The sequence below is a fragment of the Ostrea edulis genome, chromosome 2 (genome assembly GCF_947568905.1).
Source record: "Ostrea edulis chromosome 2, xbOstEdul1.1, whole genome shotgun sequence".
Taxonomy (NCBI): domain Eukaryota; kingdom Metazoa; phylum Mollusca; class Bivalvia; order Ostreida; family Ostreidae; genus Ostrea; species Ostrea edulis.
Window position 1 is genome coordinate 73,075,528 of NC_079165.1, and position 24,239 is coordinate 73,099,766.

At 35.5% G+C, this 24,239-nt stretch overlaps 2 protein-coding genes across 4 annotated transcripts in view; one reads left to right on the top strand and one right to left on the bottom strand.

Annotated features, from left to right (window-relative positions):
• Positions 1-24,239, top strand: part of LOC125679630 (uncharacterized) — a 25,985-nt gene continuing 1,746 nt past the window's right edge. Inside the window, exons 1-5 of one of the 3 annotated variants that reach the window (XM_056157210.1) lie at positions 1-149; positions 16,198-16,230; positions 16,439-16,515; positions 22,986-23,106; positions 23,189-23,231. In XM_056157210.1, the coding sequence (XP_056013185.1) occupies positions 22,992-23,106; positions 23,189-23,231 (158 nt within the window). In that variant the 5' untranslated portion in view covers positions 1-149; positions 16,198-16,230; positions 16,439-16,515; positions 22,986-22,991. Of the gene's footprint in view, positions 150-14,234; positions 14,427-16,197; positions 16,231-16,438; positions 16,516-21,641; positions 21,661-22,985; positions 23,107-23,188; positions 23,232-24,239 lie in introns of those variants that run through there. The other 2 variants (XM_048919006.2, XM_056157208.1) reach the window with 2 other exon arrangements.
• Positions 10,756-24,239, bottom strand: part of LOC125679631 (uncharacterized) — a 22,644-nt gene continuing 9,160 nt past the window's right edge. Inside the window, exons 6-10 of the mRNA XM_048919011.2 lie at positions 12,536-12,620; positions 12,186-12,242; positions 11,641-11,789; positions 11,180-11,347; positions 10,756-10,846 (exon numbers count right to left, since the gene is read on the bottom strand). Of these exons, the coding sequence (XP_048774968.2) occupies positions 10,788-10,846; positions 11,180-11,347; positions 11,641-11,789; positions 12,186-12,242; positions 12,536-12,620 (518 nt within the window). The 3' untranslated portion in view covers positions 10,756-10,787. The remainder of the gene's footprint in view (positions 10,847-11,179; positions 11,348-11,640; positions 11,790-12,185; positions 12,243-12,535; positions 12,621-24,239) is intronic.

A 24,239-nucleotide genomic window follows, 5' to 3' on the forward strand; every position in this document is an offset into this window, starting at 1 on the left:
AATATGATCTGTTTGAGTAACCTTAGCAACCAACAGAAACATGCTGATAGAGCAATATAAAGCTGTCCCTGTCTCTTTTCAATTTATTTCAAATGACGAGTTAGATTTCTGAGTGTGTTGCTTTGTGAACGAAACCCGAAAACGAGATAGTGAGTACTCATTTTTTACTATTTTAATGGCGTGTTACATGTAGTGATGGGCATAACGGTGACTTCGATCGATCCTAACTCCGGATTTATATATTACTCAATCAACATAATTGACCTCCTGTTTCTGTTGTTTGCCCAGGCCAGCCTATAACATTTCCTTATACTAGTGTTTTTTGATTTTTTTAATTCAGTGTTTACTAAATAAATGGAAACACCGTGTTCAGAGAGCACGTCAGCCTGTCCTTGATTACTACCAATCATTGATGATTATGGATTTAATAATTATAGATACAGTGATAGGGTTACCCAACCACGAAACTTGGATTTAGGGGGTGTACCAAGTGATTTAGTAAAGACAGAACATCTTTTGTTCGAGGTATGAAACATGTACTAAGGGTCTCATTTAAATCATAGAGAAGCTCCATTGCTATAATGGATTGCTATAATAATGTATTTGGGATGACTGAAGATGTGACGTACTGAGGAACAGACTCAGTTATATATATTTTTTAAAATCATCATATGAAAAAGGGCCGTATAAATTTGTACCGTCATGATAAATAGTCATAAGATTTTGGACGGCAATGATATAAACTATAAATGATAAATGTACATTATAATTGCACTAGTTGGACATGCATGCTAAGAAATTTTCATAATACAGTTGGGAGACAAAAATGGCGTCGTGTTTCCAACACAAGAGAAATAACTCGTACGAAAAACCAACTCATCCTTCAATCGAACGACTTGCTGGATTCTCCTGGGAAGAACATTATTAGGGTTTCTGACTTAAGTTAATGTCCTGTCATATCCTGAGCATACGTTGACCAAGTTCGTCGTCGGAATACCTTTTCAACAATACATAATATTTTTATTCGATATCTTTCGATGAACTCCTCCATTAAAGGAGATCGATGTACTGTGGGGATGTCCTTTTGGAAAATGACGTGCAAAAATTGGACAAAGGTTTGTACCCAAGATATCAATGTGTTTTGCTGAATTTATATTCTCTTCAACTCGACATAATGTTCCAACTCCATTAAAATTCAAGCACCCCCAAACAATAATGCTAAACTTGCGGTCATTTTGTCGCGGTACTAAGTCGGGTCTTCAACCCTCTCCGACTTTCTTCCACACATATCCGAGATTCGTCGTTAAAATCACTTTAGATCACTGATTTCGTACGTAAGACCACCTTTTCTCTCTACACCGTAATTATCAATTGACCTTTTTCTTGAACACATCTCTAGAGAACTAACTTTCTTTAAATCAACGTTTGATAGTTTTCCGAGACACCGATGTTCTGTTTTCATTAGAGGTAATAGAAAACAGGTACAAACATTGCTATTTTCTATTTAAAACATAACTCGATATAATTATCTGTCAATATAATCATCTGACAAGTCGATAAAAAGATCTAACAAGTCAACATGATGATCTTGGTTAGGGTTAGGCTTGTCAGATCATTATGTCGACTTGTAAGAATATCATGTCGACTTTTCAGAGCTACATGTTGGCTTGTCAGCATAGTATACTAGAAATATGCTTCTTTATACTTATCTATAATTTTATAGATATTCATTTCGAAGAGTGTTCTATGTATGTGTTAGCTTTTTAAGCTAAACATGCAGAACTCACCTGGTCATTTCAAAGTGATTTTAGATTTAGACCATTTATAACTTTGAATTTACTAAGTGGATGTATATATATAGAATTACAGAAAACACCAAGTCAATAGAAATACAGATAATGAACAGTGATCAGTCTTATAAATCCCATAAAAATGCAAAATTAAGAGTAGGGCAAACACGGACCCCTTTGACATACCAGAAGTGGGATCGGGTGCTTAGGAGGAGTAAGCATCCCATGCTGGTCAGTCACACTCACACGCTTAGTAAATGATAATTTGTCTTTTCAACATCGTATGGTAATTATCAATATCAATTCTTCACATTACGATTTATTTCAATTTGAATTTGTTGTAGAGTATTGATTTCGTATGACTATATTCACACAAGTGGCCCTAGGTGGCTAAATCCACAGCTTATAAGACAAATGAAAGTGTTTCAGATAGACAAAAGATGTTGCTGCCAATTATTCATTTTATAATGTGATGTGTAAATGCATATGACATTAGTCAACATTTTAGTAAGTAGTACGTGCAAATTAGATTCACGAAGTACTCAGCTATAGGTACAAGCAGTGACAGTGATGCGGAAATGTTGAGAATAAGTTGTATAAAGCCACGTTACTAGGCCTAAGGGCGTTTTTGTTTTAAAAAAAATCATATTTCAAATTAAAGTTCCGACCATGACCTGAGAGAACTTGATTATAAGGCCCCGAGCACTCACTGGAACTTCACAATGATAGCGTCTTCGCGTCCTCTCGGTTGTGCAAATACCTAGATGTCATTAAACATAATTGTTTTTACGATTTGAGTTTGCGCTGTGTTTTGAATGATTTCAAGAATACATAAACAAACTGTAGACAATCTTAATGCAGTGGAAAAACCGGACTTAATATGACGACATGCCACTTGTACCAATCCAAGATGGGGGACGTACGTACATCCGGCGGACGTAGAACGTTTATCTCTAGAAAACAAACTCTGACTGTACTACACTGATAATGCCACAGTGACACTCATTGTGGATCATCGCTCGTTCATCTACATGTACTTTTGTCTATCGGAATCAATGTCGGCGTCTGTAAGCAATTGCACTTGAATCTTCTTGTGAATGTATGTACATATATACCCAGTCAACATGGCTGTAGACCATGGCTGCTCGAGCACCCATTCATCATAGTCGTATTGTTCAACTTCCATGGCTTGGCTGTACATGCAGTTATCATTATTGTATACCCAGTAACCATGGCTGCACATCTAGTTACCATAGATATACATGTACACGCAGTAACCATGGCTGTAATCCCAGTAGCCATAACTGTAACCTACATGTAGTTACCATAAATATACACGCAATTACCATGGCTATATACCCAGTCACCATGACTGTACATACAGTCATCATGACTGTGCACCCAGGCAGCATAGATATACACCCAGTAACCATGGCTTAACACCCAATCACGATGGCTGAACACCCGGTAACCATGGCTGTATATCCAGTTACCATGGCTGTATACCCAGTTACCATGGTTGTATACCCAGTAACCATGGCTGTATATCCAGTTACCATTGCTGTATATCCAGTTACCATTGCTGTATACCCAGTTACCATGGCTGTGTACCCAGTTACCATGGCTGTATACCCAGTTACCATGACTTTACATAATTACCATGGCTGTATACCCAGTTACCATGGCTATACATCCAGTCACCATAGATCTACGTCCAGTAACAATGACTGTGCTCCTAGTTATCATATATATATACGCAGTAACCATGGCTGTTTACCCAGTCACCATGAATGTAAACCCAGTCACTATGACTGCATATCGCGTCATTATATTCCTCTGTGGATCCCTTGATACTTCCAGTTTCGATATGAATTCTAATGTGTCTTCAACACTGCTTTTGATCGATTGAGATAGTGTAAATTTTTCGGGTTGATAAAGGCTTATTTTTTCACTTCTCTTTCATAACTTTGGTTTTAGTTGAAAAGACTCCATCTTCCCAAGCTTTTGGAAGACTTAATAATTCTCCGCATTCATGCATATTTTGCAAACAGTTTTTCAAGTTAAGCTTCATGAAATTATTCAAATAAAAGTTGCTGACAATAGCAGTCTTGTTAAACATCAGAAACATATAATCAACTGACTTAGCTGACATTTATTTGGTATATATATTATTATATATATACACACACACACACACATATATATATATATATATATATATAGTTTATTCACCAATCAAGGGCCCTCGGGGGGCATGTACATGTTAACAGGCAATTAATTATAACAATGAAAATAAATAACAATCATTTAGAAGTACTACCGGTAATACTGACAGAGTTCACACTTCTGCACTGCACATATCTATATAATTATATATGAAATACTGATTACAGACAAGATTTAAATTAACAACATGATAAATAAAATAACCCAACCGCCTCACACATCAGTTTCTGGGATAGCAGATAATGATAGTGTCGTGTGAATACTTATATAAAAGAGAATAATAGCATTATAAAAAAAAATGTTACCCTGATTACAGGGAGTACCAAGGGACAGTGCCTGTTAACAGTCTGGTAATAAATTTATTGTACCAGACCGTTGATCTTGTACTCCCAGTAACCAAGACAGCTTACAATTGTAAAGTAAAGGAAATGTGTAGAATGCAAAGACATGTATTTGCAGTATCACATTACACTGTCTATATTATTTACAGTTTAAAGATAAGGAGTCAAAACAGCTTAAATACATGTATAGTACATGTTTAAGTAATCAGGGATGAGAAATCACCACGTTCGATGGGAATAGGAAAGCCTGTTGCTTACGTGAGACTTCCGTGTCGTCTGCAAAATGACCATATTGTCATTGTACTACTGAAAATGAAAGTCCTGGCGCAGAGATAAATCAAATTGATATAATCTCAAATCGATTCCAGTTGATAAAGCATATAAGGTCATTGTAGCCTGATGTAAACAGTGAGCTCTCTATCAGTGAATATGGTCCTATAAATGTCTGTTCTTAAAGGTTCTAGTGTCGTGACTAGCTAGCACTATCAGTCTGTCGATTATATTGGGGAACTTGAGAACTCTCGCTTCCATGTGAATAACCTTAATTTTGGTGCGGCCTCTAGTCCAGAAAGATTTGGGAGTGCTGTAAAAATACAAGACAGGGAATTAAGTGCAAATGAAATTAAATGGTGTTGCTTTATTCGGGTTTCTATTGAAAGTGTTTTTACAAATGACAGCCACCAGGTACAATGTAAAGTAAAATATTAGAAAATATGAAATAATTTCATTCAAACAATATGAAAATCATAAAAGTTTAAACATATATAAAATCATATTTGATCAAACTTATCTGTACTACTTAAACCAATGTCCTATGATAGTATCATAGAAAGAAACTATCAACATTCCTGCTTGGAGCTAACCTCGATACAAAGAAAGTTAAATAATGTGACAAGTAAAAGTAATATGATTAATCAACTTCACCGTGTTAACCTTACAGAAGTATTTATAAAAGCTTTATATACTTTTGACTTACTTCAAATGATCCAATATTGATTTATTTCATTCTGGAAACAATTTAACTTAAACAACTTTCATGTCAAAAGCATCTAACATAGCTGAACCTAAAATTAGATAAACCAAAACAAAATATTACCTGAAAAAAGCAAGACTGGGAAGTGCCAATGGAATTTATTCTGCTCTACAATGAAAGCGGCCCCGATAGGGGACGTAATATCATTAATTCGGAGACCCGCACGTCCCTGCGATAATTTTATCCAATCAAATTCTGAACCTTGTGCTAAAACCTAATTCTGTCCACAATAATCCTATTAATTAGTTAATAACGTGACCTACATGTATCTATTTGATATTTCCTGTCACTGACCAGATACTAAATAGGATAATCCCCAAACAAACACTAATTTTTGAAGTTAAACTTAAAGGCATAGGGTCTAAGATATTGGTAAAATTTTGCATGTTCCAAAAAGGTGGCGAAATTAAAGATCATAACTAGAAAATCACAAAAGGTTCCTCAGAATGTTTACAAACACATTGGATATGATAGTAATTACAAAATAATTCCCTGTTCTCATTTGCCTAAACTGGTATCCTGTTGACTTCGCATCTCTTATGTTTGTGTGTAGCCACCAATCAGCGGGGTACCAGTTTAATATATTGTCCTCCAGACAAACATTTTATAAAGGGCTAAAATGTTAAAATGACTTCAATTTCAAAGCACTGCAGCTATAGGTAACTTGTGATTAATACTACAAATTTGTTTTTTTGAGTTCTTCTTGCAAAATATTGTGATGTCATTTCTGAGATAAAAGATAGACCCTAGCGGAGATAATGAAGTCTAAAGAAATACAAACATGTCAAAAGTAGTCAAGATTTTATTTGTAAAAAATGAAATATGTCGGAAAGGATACAGGACTAAAATGAACACTGATAATTACAGATAACGTTGAACCAAGAATTTTATCTAGCTTTGGGGTGAGCACTATACGTATACATAAGTGTATATGGCTTCCGATGTCACTTCATGCAGGATTGTGTTACACGATTGTTTTACGTGGAGGGAGATCTACGCTCGAATTTTTGGCTCCAGAAGCAAAATAGGCCTCTGAGAGAGAGAGAGATCGAGATCGAGATCGAGAGATCTTTATTAAATCCTTCTTTTCAAGGACACATTGCAACTTACATGTAACTACTTATTTTATTTATTAACACTTTATCAAAATAAAAAGAGAACACCCTCATGTCCAATCATAGGCTTTGGATGACTATGCGACCACAATGAGGTATTTTTTAGAATCTAAATTGCGTAAGACTCATATTCCATGTGTCAATATGCAGGTAAATTTGGCACACTGGACACTTTGGCGGTTTTGGCGAATGAGGAAAAGTCGCCAAAAGCAAACGTGCCATAGTTTCCACTCATATACAACCAATATACTGTCAAATAAGATTTCACCAAACAAAAAAAGCATCACGATTGCAAACTACTTTTATGAGAAAAAACTGTCACACATTCCCCACGCTACATGTACAAACACCCGATATATGGTATTTCCCCAGTTTTAAAACTCTACATATTACATCATTTTAATTCCTGTTTGAAACTGGTGTGATTTTCCATTCATTTCTGCTGTACAAATTTTATTTTTCGATATCTCTACCAACTGTAAAGATCGCCCTCTCCTCTTGAACGCCATCGGGCTTCATAAGTATCCTGGCGTGAAGCGGCGCAGTTTATGACTTCATGTGTTTTTAAAAATTGAAACACTTTTTGAATATTACATGTTTCTCTGAAATCTTGAAATGATGTAATATTGATAACGGTATCCTAGCCTGTACAAAAAGAAATGTAGTTTGAAACCGATTCTTTGCTTACATTTTCTATATTCTAACACTACCATATTCAATTTACTGCGGCCATCGCCAGTGTTTCGTTTAGCAAGGATGAATATAGATATGATTAACTTCACGTCTTTCTTATGAAAATGTACAAGTTTCGTTTAAGGCTTACTGTCGTAAAACACATGGTGACATGATCACGAAAGTAGTTGTAAATACAAGTATTTCAAGAAAACCTTTCTCACTGGATTTTTTCAAGAAATATTGGAATAAAATACATGTACTTGCTTTTAATTCGCGATACATGTAGGTGTACCACTGTATATAGGTGCATTGATGCTATACTTTCAGAAATCTCACACATTTCTGTAGTAAGTTTGACAATCAGAAATGATTCATTATGATGAAATACCCATGTAACAAAATAAGAAAGGTGTAAACTAGTCGATGATTCCTCTTCCCGTTAGTTAAATCCTCATAAGTTGTTTTTCTCCGTTTTTCGTAAAAGACTGATGAAATGACTGCATCTCTGTATATCAAATTTGTTGTGGTATGTTTAGCTGTTTTTTTTAAAAAAAAAAAAACAAAAACAAAAAACTAAACCAAAACCTAGACACATACTTTTTTTTTTTTTTTTTATCCGAATACACATTTCAAGATCGCCAATTTATAATGCCGATTAGCGGAAAAGTTATACAAAGTATTGATGTCGAGTTGAATTATTTTCAAACACATCTCACTGAAACAAACTTGTTTACATCCGTCAGTTCCCTTCCAAACTCCGGAACATCCAGAAGTGCTGCAGTTCATACTCTTATGTACTTTCAAATATTAAAGTTTCTCTTAAATGACATGCTTTAATGAGCCATGAAGTAAAATTATGGTGTAGCGATCAACCGTACATTTTTTGAATTGAGGGGATGTACTGATATGTTATGTTACAACTGTTAGCGCGAAAGACTAAAGAGAATAGATACACACAAAGTGCACGTATTCTATAACAAGACTCTATCCGTGCAGAGAACTGTTTATTTGTCAATATGTTGTAAACAAAAATAATCCCATTATTATCTTGCATACAGAATATCATCGATTTCTTATTCTGTCCTCAACGGCCATGTTTACTCAGTGGTAATCGGTTTCCTCGGCTGCATTTCTTTTTATTGTCCTTCTATGTCCAAGAATGGCTAGGTTCTTCTATGTATCAGCTATCCATTATATTCTTTTATCGCTTAACATAAATTCCTGACATGAAACGAATTAGAGGGCGATTTTACAGAAATCTGTATCTCGCGTGGGTTTATTGTGAAATGTTGATAGTTTGTGTAATGTTATTTGGACAGTTTTAATGCTCCTTAGTGAATTTCATTTTGCTCCAAGGATGCTTCATTTTCCCATCACGACTGATTTCCATATGTTGTAAATAATATTGTCAATTAGCACGTATTTAATGCACAACATGAAAGTAATTTAAAAAAAAAAATACGAATCTACCATTATTTTCATTTTTAACAGTTTTGTTCGAACATCATGCACATAATTCAAATATCAGTTGGTTGAACAACTGAATCAAAATAACTTTGATCTAAAATGTTTAGCTGATGAAAGTGCACGTTAAAGTTTTACGTTACAATGTGCATGTACTTGTAACTTTTAACTCCTTTGAACATTGTAGGTGAAAAGAATTGGCAGTCTAAAAAACAAAGTATGAATTTTCACAATTTATAAAACACGAAATTCTTTATAACTAGGGATTCGTAACTTGTGAATCTTGATAATGGTTTATCCATTCTGAAACTGCCGAGATTTAAGGATTTTATCGGAAACGCTTTTAAAAAGTACTTAAAACAGACATGCACAAAGTTTTATGTTCAAGTCCATTTCTATCTGTAATTTCCGTTAGTGAATGCATTTGAATTAACCCTACGGAAATCACGTTGTGACATGCTATATTGGGAAAGATGCCCGCTAAAGAACGCGGGAACTGAGGAACAGGGATATCCGTATCGTTTCTCAGCCGTGGTGTGTGATATATGTATGAATTATAAATGCGATTTCAATGATTACGAGCAATTGCGTCATTTTTCCCCATTCACTTAGATTTTCTGGGTCTAATATTATAGTTCAATTTCGCGACATCGTCAGTCGTAGAACTTTTCAGAACTATAATAACAAACCCAGAAAATCACGCGATCTATAATTCATAGAATTACATAACGTGCTTGAGGAACGATACCGAATGCACGTCACATTTCCGTGAGGTTAATACACATATATTCACCAACGGAAATCACATATACAAATTGGTCTTCAATATAAAACTTTGTGCATACCTGTGTTATAACAACTTTTTCGATGAAATCATTGAATCTTGACTGTTTCAGATGGAAAAACACAAGCTACGATGACTCCGATGAAATCATTGAATCTTGACTGTTTCAGATGGATAAACACAAGCTACGATGACTCCCTAATTAGAGAGGAGTTTGTGTTTTGTAATTCCCAATCTTTTGTAAATTATAAAAATTCACACCCTTTATTAGACTGTGAATTCTTTTCACCTACAATGTTCAAAGGAGTTAAAGGTTACAAGCACATGCACATTGTAACGTAAAACTTTAACTTACATTTTCATCAGCTAAATGTTTTCAAAAATTAAATTTATTTCTTGAATATTATATATATGTTGTTTGCGACGAACCCCCCCCCCCCCTCCCATAAATAACTTTGGTTTATTCCCACAATGATTAGCGTTTGCTATTGATAGGCCCGTATTTGCAAGCACACAGCTAGTTTGCTATATCACTTACCTAATTCAGTTTAAAAATCAATTGTAAAGAATAAAATGAACTGGATTGATTTCTGATAATCAAGTAACGTTTTCTTTGAATAAAATATTTGACGGAACTGTTATGGTCACTGCATTATCATCATATGCGGTAAAGACAACATCTGATCATGTGGTAATACGATCAAAGGGAGTTAATTCTACATGATAATTTTAATAAACACACACACACACACACACACACACACACACACACACACACACACACACACATATATATATATATATTTCTTAATTTGATTGCTCATTACCGTATTCACTTTATTCTGTGTGTCAATACATGTATTATCAAAAATGGCAAAACAGTCGTATGATAAAAAATGATAATGCAAATTTCTTCATGGATGCATTTGACATTTGCTCAGTCAAATTTTACATACTGGTTATTCAACATGCTATAAGCGTTTATATCTGTTCTCTAGAGACACGCCAGAAATAAAAAAAAATCATGTGTCATAGACCGGGCTGCTTCCATATGTTGGGGGAAATGATGCTCACATTAAGAACCAGCTATTGAAAACAGCGGGAGCTAGAAATTAATTTGATCAGTTGGTAATTTGGATCCTCGGCTGCGGCAAGGTGTTTTGTCATTAGGTAGCATTCAACGTTCCCAGATATCGAGAATCTTATCAAAGTGCAGCGCGGGTCAGGTGGTTTGAGATAATTTCCCTTTCCACATTATTTGTGACTGTCATTCCATTTTGTTTGTGTTCGTGACATTAGATGTAAGAATGGATTAAGAGAAGAGAAATGGAATGCGCGCTCTTTTATTCATTTCGTTATTCACATAGACAAGGACATCCATACTTGTACGAATTCCTCTTCGCTGACTTTACCGTCTTCTACAAGAAGAAAAGAAACAATAACACGGCGTATAAATTTTGTCCGTTGTAACTGACAGCAATTCAATTCAAAGTCCTATCAATTCCCAAGCTAATAGGTTTAATGTCCATTTGATAAATATTAATGAAAAACCTTCACTTGTTTGATTTAGTTATCGCAGACGAATGACCATAAGGAAAATATCACCAGCAGATACTGGCAAACCCAGAGGCAACTGCTCACAGAAATAATTATTCAAATTACTGATTTAAAATGAGAAAGAAAACTGGAATACGTTTGTTATATTTTGACACTCTTCTCTGGGAATCTACGCTGATAGATTGAATACTTACGATCCCGGTCGAAATAGTAGAAAACGCGTGTGAGATCCGGAACCTTCGAAATGACGTCATCGCGATCTGTATCGGCATGATGAAAAAGGGTAATGGCGTGGGAGATATCACCCAAATGTCGAGATCTCCAAATGTATATGAATTCTTGTTCGTCAACAATGCCATCCACTAATGTCAAAGCAATACAAGGAAATGTCAGAAAACATGAAAGCTTGATTTGGCAGTAGAAACTGAGCCAGGCGTCGATATAGCATTATAATTTTACATGTATCATTGTCCAATTGATCTAGTTAATCAACATTTTGAAATCTTCATTAAAACAATTTATAGAGTACTTGTAGTCGTGTGTTTTTCATTCGAAAAGCAGATGAAGAAGAATGTTTATTTACACCGTGTAAGCTAAACAGTCCTTGCTTTAATACATATGTATGCATTTATTTTATTTGTGTTGGAATTCTTACGATTTTGGTCAAACGTCTGAAAAATGTCGTCCAATTCTAATTTTGTAAGGAAACCATCTGGAGTTCTATTTCTTTCAGCCGCAGCAAAAATGGTGTGGGCCTCTGGACTGTCGACAACGGGGCGTCCCAAATGAAACTGTCCACTTACCCTAAAAATTGTCACAAGTGAAGGAGAATCTCATTAAAGTAAAGGACAGAACTTTGACCGATATGGACGACAAACTCAAAACTTTCGAACATGTGTATGTAAAACGTATATCAATTAATGTTAGATATTCGCTGTTCTGCTGAATCCTGTTAACATCACATACCGAGACTACGGCTGTGTCGAACTTCTGCCCCCTACCCCACCCCCAAGTTGATACAGCAAAAATTTATCAAGCTATGAAATACATGTACATGTACGTTCATCTCGATATTTTTTTTTATCAAACATTACATGTTCAGAAATCATTTTACAGCAATAAACATTTGTCGTCTGCACTCCTATTTAACCATGACGTGTTCTGATATTTGAAGAGATAAACATGTACAGGTGTACTCACACGATGACCCCCAGGACAGCACCAAAACACCACAACAAGAGATTTTTGTCCATTGATCTGAAACAAAGAAATTATATTTCTGCATATTCTAACAAAATCAAATCATTATATATGTTGGTAATAACTACCCCCGTTCAACAGTTCAGGAACACACCTTCAACTCCAGAGAGACCACAAACCCTTATCTCCTGTGTTACGTTAAGATTGGCCAAAGTTCGATACTAGAATGTATGTAAGAATAAGACGTATAATTCACAAATTGGAAGTCAAACTAGATGAAATATCACATACAGTGATGGTGTTATTGACAATGTCAATATTTATTGAAAGATGAAAAAATTCACGAGTACTTCACCAGAATCTCGCAATCAGCGACGATGGTGGTTCTTGAAGAACATTTTGTAAAGAGCTCTCCCAATTTCCTAATCCAAGGTCATTGTGTACCAAGTTTGGTTAAGATTGGTTTATAATTGTTCTGGACAGCTGAAGATAAGTCGGAAAGTTAACAGATAATGGAATGACCCTTCATTTTCTTAATGTGTGGCCTCGGGGAGAGGGGAAGGGGTATCACTATGGAATAGGTAGCTTTTTTGTGATTTGTAACGTATAAAGCTTGGAAATCTACATGTACATAAAATATTGTCAAGGTATCATTTGTACAAAATTACATACGAGGAGCCCTCTGTAACAAGGATACTAACATTGTTTGATCCATTTCTACAATGCAGTTATCATTGATCACCTTTTTTATCAACACAATATACGGAAAGGTCTGTGATTTTAGGATTGAAACGCCATTGATAAAATGGGGATGCAGTGTCAACTACAGGTCCATCTCCTAGTGACGTCAAGCTCTTGGGACCGAATCTGGCTTTATATGATGTAAGTCTGTCTGTCTGTCTCTCTCATGGTCGGAAAATCGTGAGCAAGAATTCTCAGCTAGGTCTGACCTGTCCTGAAACTCATTTTTAAAAATGGTAGCGAGTGTTCTTTCGTCATATTCTGTTTTACCAGCATTACATGTATGATATGCTGTTGTTGCGTATGATGGCGTCCCTGCATCATGGACCCATAACCATGTATTTATATCAAGAAACAGAAAACTCTACGTTTCATTCATATCAATTATATCCATTCTTTTAATTTAGGAAGTTAGTTCCTTGGTAACCAAAATAGCGCTATTCTCAATGAAAGGTGAAGATAACGATCAGTGATCAATCTCATAACTCCTATAAGCAATACAAAATAGATAGTTGGGCAAACACGGACCCCTGGACACACCAGAGGTGGGATCAGGTGTCAAGAAGGAGTAAGCATCTCCTGTCGACCTGTCACATCCGCCGTAAGCCCTATATCCTGATCAGGTAAACGGAGTTGTGCGTAGTCAAAATCAGTGGGTCAAGAACGGTCTAACAATCGGTATGAAACACGTCAGACAGCATTTGACCTAATGATAGGTTGTATTTGCAAACTAGATCGTTATAACGACATAGGCGTAGCTTGGGTTCGAATATTACCGAGGCAGGGGGTTTGGGGGGCGAAGCCACTGAACGACCATAGAATTTGCGAAATGCTGACTTTAATATCATGAAATCATGGACAGTATCTTCCAATCCCATTTTCTGATCATGAAACATGAGTGTAATTCTATCCATATGTGGACATTCATTAATTGTTTACATGACTGGTCCATTCGGAGAATATAATCCTCTTACATATCAAGCTGTACGCAGTCTTATTGCAAATGTTCACCTCCACTGGACGCTCTTGTTAAGTCTCAGTGGCGGATCTAAAGAGGATTACAGGGGTTACACGTTGTATCGCCCTATGATTTACCCCCCCCCCCTCCCAAATGCTAGTGTAGGTCAATTTGGCGGCCGATTTTTCAAAATTTGTCTACATTTTCTTGTAAAACCGCGTCAACATTGTAAATCTATCAGTTCGTGGGTAGACTGTAAATAAATGGCGCGGCTCAGTAAAAGCACGCATCCCTTTGCAGACTGGAAACAGTATATCGATGCAGTAAAAATGTGACTCTTTTTTATCGCAGGCCTGCACGACGTAAAGTCGTTACTTCTGGATTTATCGAAAGTAAATCACGCATCATGCTGACCATATAAAGCTAGCGAGAACACAGTTGTTTCATTAATTCTAAGGAAACTATATCCTGGTGAATCTTTATTGTGATTGTTCATTCCATATTATCTTTAAACTTGGTGTTAAAGAAGATACCAGAAACAGGTAAAAAAAAAAAAAAAACGTTGAAGGAAAATTCGTTGTAAATGCCAAAACCGGAATAGACTTTTCCCGGATTTTATTTTTTTTCTATCATAGCAATGTCGCTTTTGCTTTTGTTCCTTATTTGTTAAGCAGAATTCCAAATAGAAAACTGATAAAACAATAAAAATGTCCTATCTTTGAATTCGTTCTCAAACAATCTATGTTTTAGAATGGCTGATAAACCTTGTAAAAAAAATAATAAAGAGACAGAAAGAGAGAGAGAGAGAAAAAAAAGGGAATCGTTCCAGAAATGGCATCATAAACTTAGACTAAAAAGAAAATGAAATTCGGTTTCATGAATCAATATATCACCCGCGTAAAATGTTCCCATGATCCCCGAGAGAACCTAGCCAATTTAAGGTTAAGTTCCCAGAGATTTTTTTCAAAAAATTACTGGTAGCTGATTTATAAACTCTCCAGCTTTGCTGACTTACTTAATTCATTTTTCAGACGCTCGCTAATAGACATCCTGAGATATTCTTTTTGTCTTGCTCCAACGCGAAAATATAGAAATACATGTATACTGGTGGTATATGAATTAGGGTAAACAAATGTTAACTCACTGCTTTGGGTATAAACAGAGGAGGATGATAAAGTAAATCAAAATAAGTATTATGGTCACATTTTATACGTTTCCTTTCAAAAAGGTCGACTCTATAATTCCTCACAATAAATCTGTATTCTAATCAATTGTATTTTTGGATAAAGACGAAAAACTGTAAGATGTAAATGTAAATTCTATTATAAATTTGAAAGTTATTGCTTCCAACTTTTGATTTTCATGATGAAAATTCTAATATGGAAGTTTGAAATTCCAGCTGTAAAGTCGATCATATCATGAATGGGGATTTGAATGGGCATTAAAAGGATAAAAAACCATTTCCGTAAAACTCCAAAAATTTGGTCGGAAGAAACGATACCAAACTATAGCAGGAAAGTAGAACAAAGTCGATTGATACAGGCAGGACAAACGTGAGCTACAGAGGGAAAATTCGATGGATTACAATGATGCATATCGTATACCCCCAATACAAGAACACGACATGTATAATGTATTTAGAATGCATTGTGTTCAGAAGAGATAGACATTCAGTCTGATCAAAACTATCCTCTTTTCCTTACTGTCGAGTGTAAAGAAAAGGGGGGTGTTTTATTCAGACTGGTGCAAACATGACTTTGTCACAACCTATAGTCTGTTGAGCTATGATTGCTGCAAACGTTTAAAGTTTTCAATTTGTAAAAGTGAGATTTTATTAGATTCTCTAGTCTCTAGTCATATGCGAGGTGTCTCATCGGCACCCAATTTATGCAAATGATTCTAAAACAATTATCAAACGTCACGGACTTGACACTTGAGACTAAAACGCTAACTCCCTGATATTGATTCAGGTCTTGGTGAAAAAAAAATAATAAAAAAAAGAAGAAACGAAACTCATCAACAGTAAAAGTTATCCCAGTGATGATAAAGTAAGGACACAAATGAGATGTAAAAAAAAAAATCTAGCTTAGGTTATTACAGGTTACCTTGGGTGTCAATCAGACTTCTTTGTTAATCATTGGTGTGCATGGATGTGATTTACTGCATTGGTGGTGCGAATTCAATCAATGATTGTAACATCAAGGCATCACGTGTTTAAATATGAAGGTCTCCCGCTATATAATGACGACATCTCGACAGAAAATCCAGGAGCAGGATTTCCTCATACTGCACTAGCTTTTTTTTTCGTTTCAGATTTTAAGCAGATTATTGGAATAACCGAGAGAGGTGAGTGTCTGTTTTAAGTAAATACGATCACAGATCGATTTCTAAAGTCCGTGCGATTTCCTTCGGGAGGTCTACTTGTAGGTTTTTAACATTTTGTTTCACATTATTGTAAAAGAAATGCATAAAATAACGTGTAGCGAATCAAAGGTTGAAAAATATAAGATATCTATGATGAGAGAAAGTTGCAAAAATCCTTCTTTATCGATAGATTGAAAATTCCCTGTTGAATTCGAAGTCCCTGCCTACAAACAGGGCCTTGCTCCACTGAGCTCACCAGAGAACAAGGTAAATATTATTCATTTCTGTTTTTGCGTTTATGAAAAACACAATCCTCCCGAATAAATTAGCGTAGAAATATACAATGCTATTTTCACATCATCATTTGCCAATGCTAGTCTTGCCATTCATAGATTATCTTTTACATTGAAATACGCAAAATGTGCGGTCACTTGATTACTTCCAAAGAGTAACTAACATATCAACAAAAATAGCCCGCATGTTGTTTTATGAAACTTCCGACTAATTCCACTTCCATCTGAGATTCACTACTTCACGTTTCGTCTATTCCAAGTTAATCAATCTAACGCAATTCACATGTGTAATTAATTAAGTTAACAATACAGAATGGAATGTAAAACAAGTTAATCAATCTAACGCAATTCACACGTGTAATTAATTAAGTTAACAATACAGAATGGAATGTAAAACAAGTTAATCAATCTAACGCAATTCACACGTGTAATTAATTAAGTTAACAATACAGAATGGAATGTAAAACAAGTTAATCAATCTAACGCAATTCACACGTGTAATTAATTAAGTTAACAATACAGAATGGAATGTAAAACAAGCTACAAAACGAAAATGGAACCCAACAAAGACAAGATAATTTTCAGGAAAATAGCGATGATAAAGGTATTGCTAAATTACTTGGACGTTTGACAGATTTAAAAAAAAAAAGATCTCTGATTTAATAAACAAATCTTTTTGCAACACTATAAGAAACATTTTCGTTTTCTGGAAAGTCCATCCGAAAATGTGTTCTGTTCCGATTTGAATGGGATTATTAACATTTCCGAGGGATATTAGGATTCAAGCGATTAGATAAAGTTATTTAACGATAATGAAAGACTAAGTACCAAGAGATTGATATATTTTATAATTTGCTTAGAAATCTGTCCGACCAAAATTCAGTCGGAACGACCTCGTTGAAAAATGGCGTTCGGATGGAAGAGTTCGAGATATACATGTAAAAGGAGCGTGGGGGCGTTAACCCAGGCTCTTACTTGTAGGAGTCATCTCTAGACATACTTTAATGTTCTGTAGTACATCTCAAGACTTAGTTTCAGGATTGGATATATTTCTTTGTTTGTATTTAATCAGAGTAATATCTCTTCTTTATTATGGTCCGGCACTAGGTGGCCCATTTTATGGATGAAAGGTGAAGATAACGAACAGTGATCTATCTCACAACTCCTTTAGGAAATATAAAATAGATAGTTGGGCAAACGCAGACCCCTGAATATACCTCAGGTGGGGTCAGGTGCCTAGGAGTAAGGATCCCCTGTCGACCGGTCACACCCGCCGTGAGCCCTATATCTTAATCAGGTATAATATTTGTTTAGAGCCATGATTTTTTTTTTTACTGCGAGCTGCCCTCTCCCCTCTGTGTCGGTTTTCATATGAATGATTTTAAAAAGTTTACTTGTAATAGAGCTATAATGGCATTGTTCTTTTCCCAGAGGTGTAAAATCTACTTGGACATTTGTACGACGGCATTTATTCGGCAAAAATTCTTGATCGCCTACATTGCTGTAAATTCAAGCACGTGAATATCCATTCTCTCACCAGAGGGCGCATTACGCAAACCCTCTGAATATCCATTCTCTCACCAGAGGGCGCATTACGCAAACCCTCTGAATATCCATTCTCTCACCAGAGGGCGCATTACGCAAACCCTCTGAAGAGAGAATGGTGGATATCGGTAAATAATCAATGAAAATTATCGCTCATATTTTCATTGAAAAATCGACCAGAAGAAATGAAAAAAATGCTGTTGTTACCAAATTTTGAAATATATTTTCAGACAATTTCTTGATGATAAGGCAATATATAATATTCAAAATAATGTTCAAAGTGGTTTAAGTATCGCGTAACAAAAGGTACTTCAAGAATAATTATTTTGGTTTTGATACCACTAATCATTCATCCGGCCCATATTTGGTTCTTGTGACGATTAATGTGCAGATAATTTTAATAACTATACATCTCTAAAGGCTGAGATTACACGTCTAAAATGGACGAAAAGAGATACAGCAACATTGGAGAATAAATTAAAAATCTAAATGTTGCGGGTTTTGAAACGTTATATGGAGTATTACGATGTTTCGACGACAAATTATTTCCCATTTCTATTAAAAACTGACCTATTCTCATTTCAAATAGAATATTACAGAGTAAGGATCATTTTGGTCTATCTGACTTTTCGGCGGGGCATCTCATCATGCAAGGGACGTTCTGTCTTAAGATTTGTGATTATATAAATCGCACGTTTTCATTCCTTCTATCAGGTAAGCGTCATTAGCAAAACGCTAGATGGTTGGCATTGAGATGATCCCAACAGAAAAATTGGAGAGTGTTTCCTGTTTTCGAATGTGGCATCACAAACTTCGTGACATTTTAAATTTCCATCGAAATTTCTAACCAAAAGTAAACTTTTCATACATTTTTTTCTTAAATCATGGCCCACATATTCAATATAATAAAAAAAACCAACCAATGCGACACTTAGTTAAATCGTTGTTGACAGGTGCGATCCATATCTTTTGAAGCCAAACATCATAGAATAATAATTTGAGAGAAAATAGCGGGAAATACCGGTATTTGAGACTTTGTATTTCATGATTCCAAACAAACATTTCAATTCGTATTGCAAACCCCACAGAAAATTATACATCCTACCTATATAACAAAAACTGAATACTTCCAATAGTTATGTGGTTATGGTCAGAATTAGGGCACATCAAAATGTTAGTGAATCTTCCTCTTTTTATCTAAAATAAGATGGTAGCTTTGAAATGAAAAATACAGTATCTAAAACAGTTCAGCATGCATCTGACCTTGCAAAACAAGATGCCAACTTATTGGTAACCAACAGCAAACAAGTTCTTCTTTTAATGTTGATATAGAGGGAGACCATCGGCAACGTTTGATTTCCCAGTGGAATGGATTTTTAATTTATTTTCACACTGTGTAAATATACAAGCATTCGCTAATGTTATAAAGCATAGCTGTCTTTTACGGATAAAGATATATATATATATATCTATATATATATATATATATATATATATATATATATGGGTGATAGTATTTTTATATTCCAGTTCATCTCACCCAAACGTGAAGAATTTACGTTAAGGGCCATTTTACAGAGTTGCAACAAATGCGGATTAACGCCTTTGAATTTCATGTCACTTCTAACGGGCAGGCTTTTGCAATATATAAAACCGACTTCAATTTATTACATTGATGATGGATAAAGAACACTGTTATATACCGTTTTTTACGCGCTGACACAGACAATGTTCATTAATTTGTATGAAATTGTAACTGTCACAATTAATAGATATCGACGTGTTTAGTCAGGAAATGTTCCCGCTTCGATGATGACAGTTTTTGGGTCTCTGTCACGGTATAGTTGGAATATTAATTTGATATTCAGTACCAGTAATGCAATCTATACTGTGTTCCATAATTGATGGACCAGGAATTATTAGGTAAACAACTCATCAATTCAGAGACAGAAACAGTAAAAAAAGTATCAAATCTCGCCAAACAATACGACATTACCCGCAGCGCTTCAGTACAATACTTTTTTCATCAATATCTGACAGATTTCATCTATAAATAAGTTTTGGATATAAACAATGGATGAACATCCCCACATAACCTGACGATACATCTCTGAGCAATTAGAACCCAGCGTGGTGATTAAAAGCTTGAAAGCTCTGTCAATATTTAAGCAGCTAAACCTTAATGGCAGTTGAATAATAGATGTAGGTTTGCTATCTCACGCTGATGCTTTTTGAAGGGTGTTTAAATAACCCTCTTTTCCACGTTCAGCTTTGGAATGGGCATGGCACTGCGAAGAAAGCCTATTGACACACGTTGAACGATTCCGTGTTCACTCGCCATCAAATGAACAAAAATAAACGTCTTCTATCTCTCTCTCTTCAACGATGTTCATTGTGTTCTTTGTATTCGGTTCTTCTAAAGTATAGTGAAATCGCAGTGTTGAGGTGGAAACAGTAAAATCATGAAAACCAATGTTTTTATCCCATTTGATTGATTACTTCATTAATTACACTGTAACAAGGAATGGAAATATAATATGAAAGGTGAAGATAACGAACAGTGATCAATCTCGTAACTCCTATAAGGAAAGGTGAAGATAACGAACAGTGATCAATCGCATGACTCCTATAAGGAAAGGTGAAGATAACGAACAGTGATCAATCTCATAACTCCTATAAAATGTTCAGATAACGAACAGTGATCAATCCCATGACTCCTATAAGGAAAGGTGAAGATAACGAACAGTGATCAATCTCATAACTCCTATAAAATGTTCAGATAACGAACAGTGATCAATCCCATGACTCCTATAAGGAAAGGTGAAGATAACGAACAGTGATCAATCGCATAACTCCTATAAAAGGTGAAGATAACGAACAGTGATCAATCTCATAACTCTAAAAAGGATTATAAAATAAAAAGTTGGGCAAACACGGACCCCTTGATATACCAGAGGTGGGATCAAGTATATAGTAGGAGTAAGCATCCCCTTTCGACCGGTCACACCCGTCGTGAGCCCTATGTCTCGATAAGGTAAACGGAGTAATCCGCAGTCAAAATTAATGTACAAAGAACGGCCATACAATCGGTATGAAACACACAAGACAGCATTTGACACAATGATAGGTTGTATTGGCAAACTAAATTATTATAACAACCATAGAATTTGCGAAATGCTGACTTTAAACGATACTATTGAAACCCGTGGAACATCAACTTGTGATGATTTATGACGTCATAATGGTAACACAGTGTCCGTTTGGGGGGATGTGTCCCTATCCGAGTTGAGCATTTGGTGGGAGAGGAAGGGGAGAAAAGCTAAATCTTTTGACCTGTATGACATTGCATTCAATAGGGGTTCTTAATCATGGAGAGGGAAAATTGAAGTTAAAACTAATTGGATGGTGCACCATTCTTATCATAATTTGTTAGGAAACGTTTTCACTTCATATGTCGTTTCTTTCTTTATTCTGATTAGAAATATTTGTCTCGCAAAAGCAAGGATCTTCACTGGATTTTTTGAAAAGAAAATGCCAGCCGGGCATATACCACTGGATTGGCTGACTGGAAAAAGTAATTACTCCATTTGATTCGGGGAGAGAAAATCGATCAAAAAGTACAGAAAAGGGGATCAGTTTTGCTCATTTTTGTCCTGAAGGAAAACCAAGCATTCAACACAAAAGTTCTTGAAGTTCCAGACCTGTGTGATGTCTCCCCATTAATGATATCGAGAACGAAAACCTGATTATAAGTAACGACACTCCTGATTATCAATAAGAGCAGTATATCAATACCTCCATCACAGAGCTACAGATTATTTCCGCCGGATTCTTTTATTTGCTAAGTGACTGTCAAGTTTTCAATAAATTTGCTCTGAGCTTGCGTAGCTCAATAAATGGCATGATAGAATAGACAAAAGTAGTTTTCTGACCCCCATTTATTTCACAATGCGGAACATTGTGTAGTGCAAGGTTGTAACTTGACAGAGGAAACTTGTTTGCTCCATGTTTGGCATTTGACACCAAGTAACGTTAAAGACCCGTATAATCTGGAAAACGTTTGCAACAGATATTTTCCTTCCCTTCTATTACTGTTGTATGTAAAGTGTAAACATAAAATTCAAAATCTTTATACTTGCAAAAATGTGACCTTGGATTCTGATAAAATAGCAAGAGACCCTCTCTTAGTCTGTAACAAAGTCACCTCATATTTCTGTTAAGACTCTCTCTTTGACTACAACAAGACCACCATCACCCCCACCTCCAAAAAAAAGAAAATAGCAAACATTCTCTCCCTCTCTCATACCGTTACCAGGCATCAAATATTTTGAATGAAATCCGAGCACAGGTTTTTATACAATGTTGAACAGATACTACATACTACAGATTGATGTAACCTACACTACAAAGGTATAAACATGACATCTTTGTAATGTGTGCACCACAAAAAAATATCCTGTATATACAGACAGTACAGTAGCCTCCAATACCAGTGGAATCAATAACATTGAAGAAGCAATCTTTTCACAGCTCTCTTTGATTAATTATATATAGCTTATTTCACGAAAAGTGGCGAAGTATGATTGTACCTAATGGGATTTCTCTGACAGATAACGTGATAGAGGACGATATTTCGAAAACAGATTACTATATTAGTTTCATCTAGTACTTTCAGTAAGCGACGGCCCTAAAAGGTCAGTCCATTTCCGTGACGCATTCTCCGCCCGCACCTGGTTTGCTTTTCACGATATTTTGACGGACTATATCAAATTTGAATCAAATAAATTATGAAAGAGCACAGAAATCTGTCTGGAAGATCCACATTGATTTATTTCATTCTTGTAATTCTTGAACGTATCTGTGATTAACAGAATTTTACTCTTTTTTTTTTTTTATCAGGGAGAGATGATGAAAATGAGTCGACTCAACCTACCCAAGAGAATGTGTTGGTCTCATCTTGCTATCTTTGCCTTAACCATCATCGTGATTCTAGAAACTTCATCGTCAACGTCATCTTTAAGTAAGAAAAATATCACGATAGTGGTTTCATTGATTGGTGTATTACTTGGTTATATTGTTGATATGCTTTGTCTCTTCTTCAGAAAATGAAGATGAAATAGACACAGACCTCTTACCAGACAAAAGGTATATTATACTTAACACTATACACTTATTTGACATTTCAAGGTTAATACGATTCATTAGCTACTTGAAAACAAAATGGCAATGATTGTTTTATTATATGATTGAATAATTTAAAACATTAAACCAGCTCCAAAGCCATCTTTGTTTGCAGCTAGATTGTAAGACCTAGTAGAATGTGATTTTATTAGGCGACCAAATTACCAATCGTATCAATCTGGAAATTCACAATTTATTTTTGGTCTGATTTTGGGAAAATTAAATGTTATATTCAACTCGAAGGTACATGAAGGTGAATATAACGTTCTTTTGTCTAACTTCTAGGATCTCATCCAATAAAAAAAACTAGGAGTAATTCAATCATATGATACATATAATTATCATTAGGTGGATGCATTTTTTTTTTCGATTGATTGAATAATGTTTAATATCCCTCTCGAGAATATTTCACTCATATGGAGACGTCACCATTGCCGGTGAAGGGCTTCAAAATTTAGGGCTATGCTAGGCGCTTACGGACTTTGAGCAGGGAGGGATCTTTATCGTGCCACACCTGCTGTGATACGGGACCTCGGTTGTTGCGGTCTCATCCGAAGGACCGCCCCATTTAGTCACCTCTTACGACAAGCAAGGGACACTGAGGACTTACATGTGTATTCTAACCCGGATCCCCACGGTTTGTTTTCAAGAATACTGATTTACCATCCACTGTTTCTATAATACATGGATGTCTGCGGCATTATGATAATTTTCTTATGAAATGATGGCGAAATTATGTAGAAACAAATGATTTCATGGTTCATTGTCACTTCAAATAAGAAAAATGTTAAACAATTTTAAGGACATACGCAACGTTTTTGACATTTTCTCTTAATTTATTTTTTCACCTCCTAGATCTGGAGAGTTCTTGAATGATTTCCGAAATGGGTTTATATCTTATATCATATGTAGTGTTACCTTCAAGGGCGGATGCAGAGTTTCAGTGTAGGGGATGGGGGTGGACCAATCCTC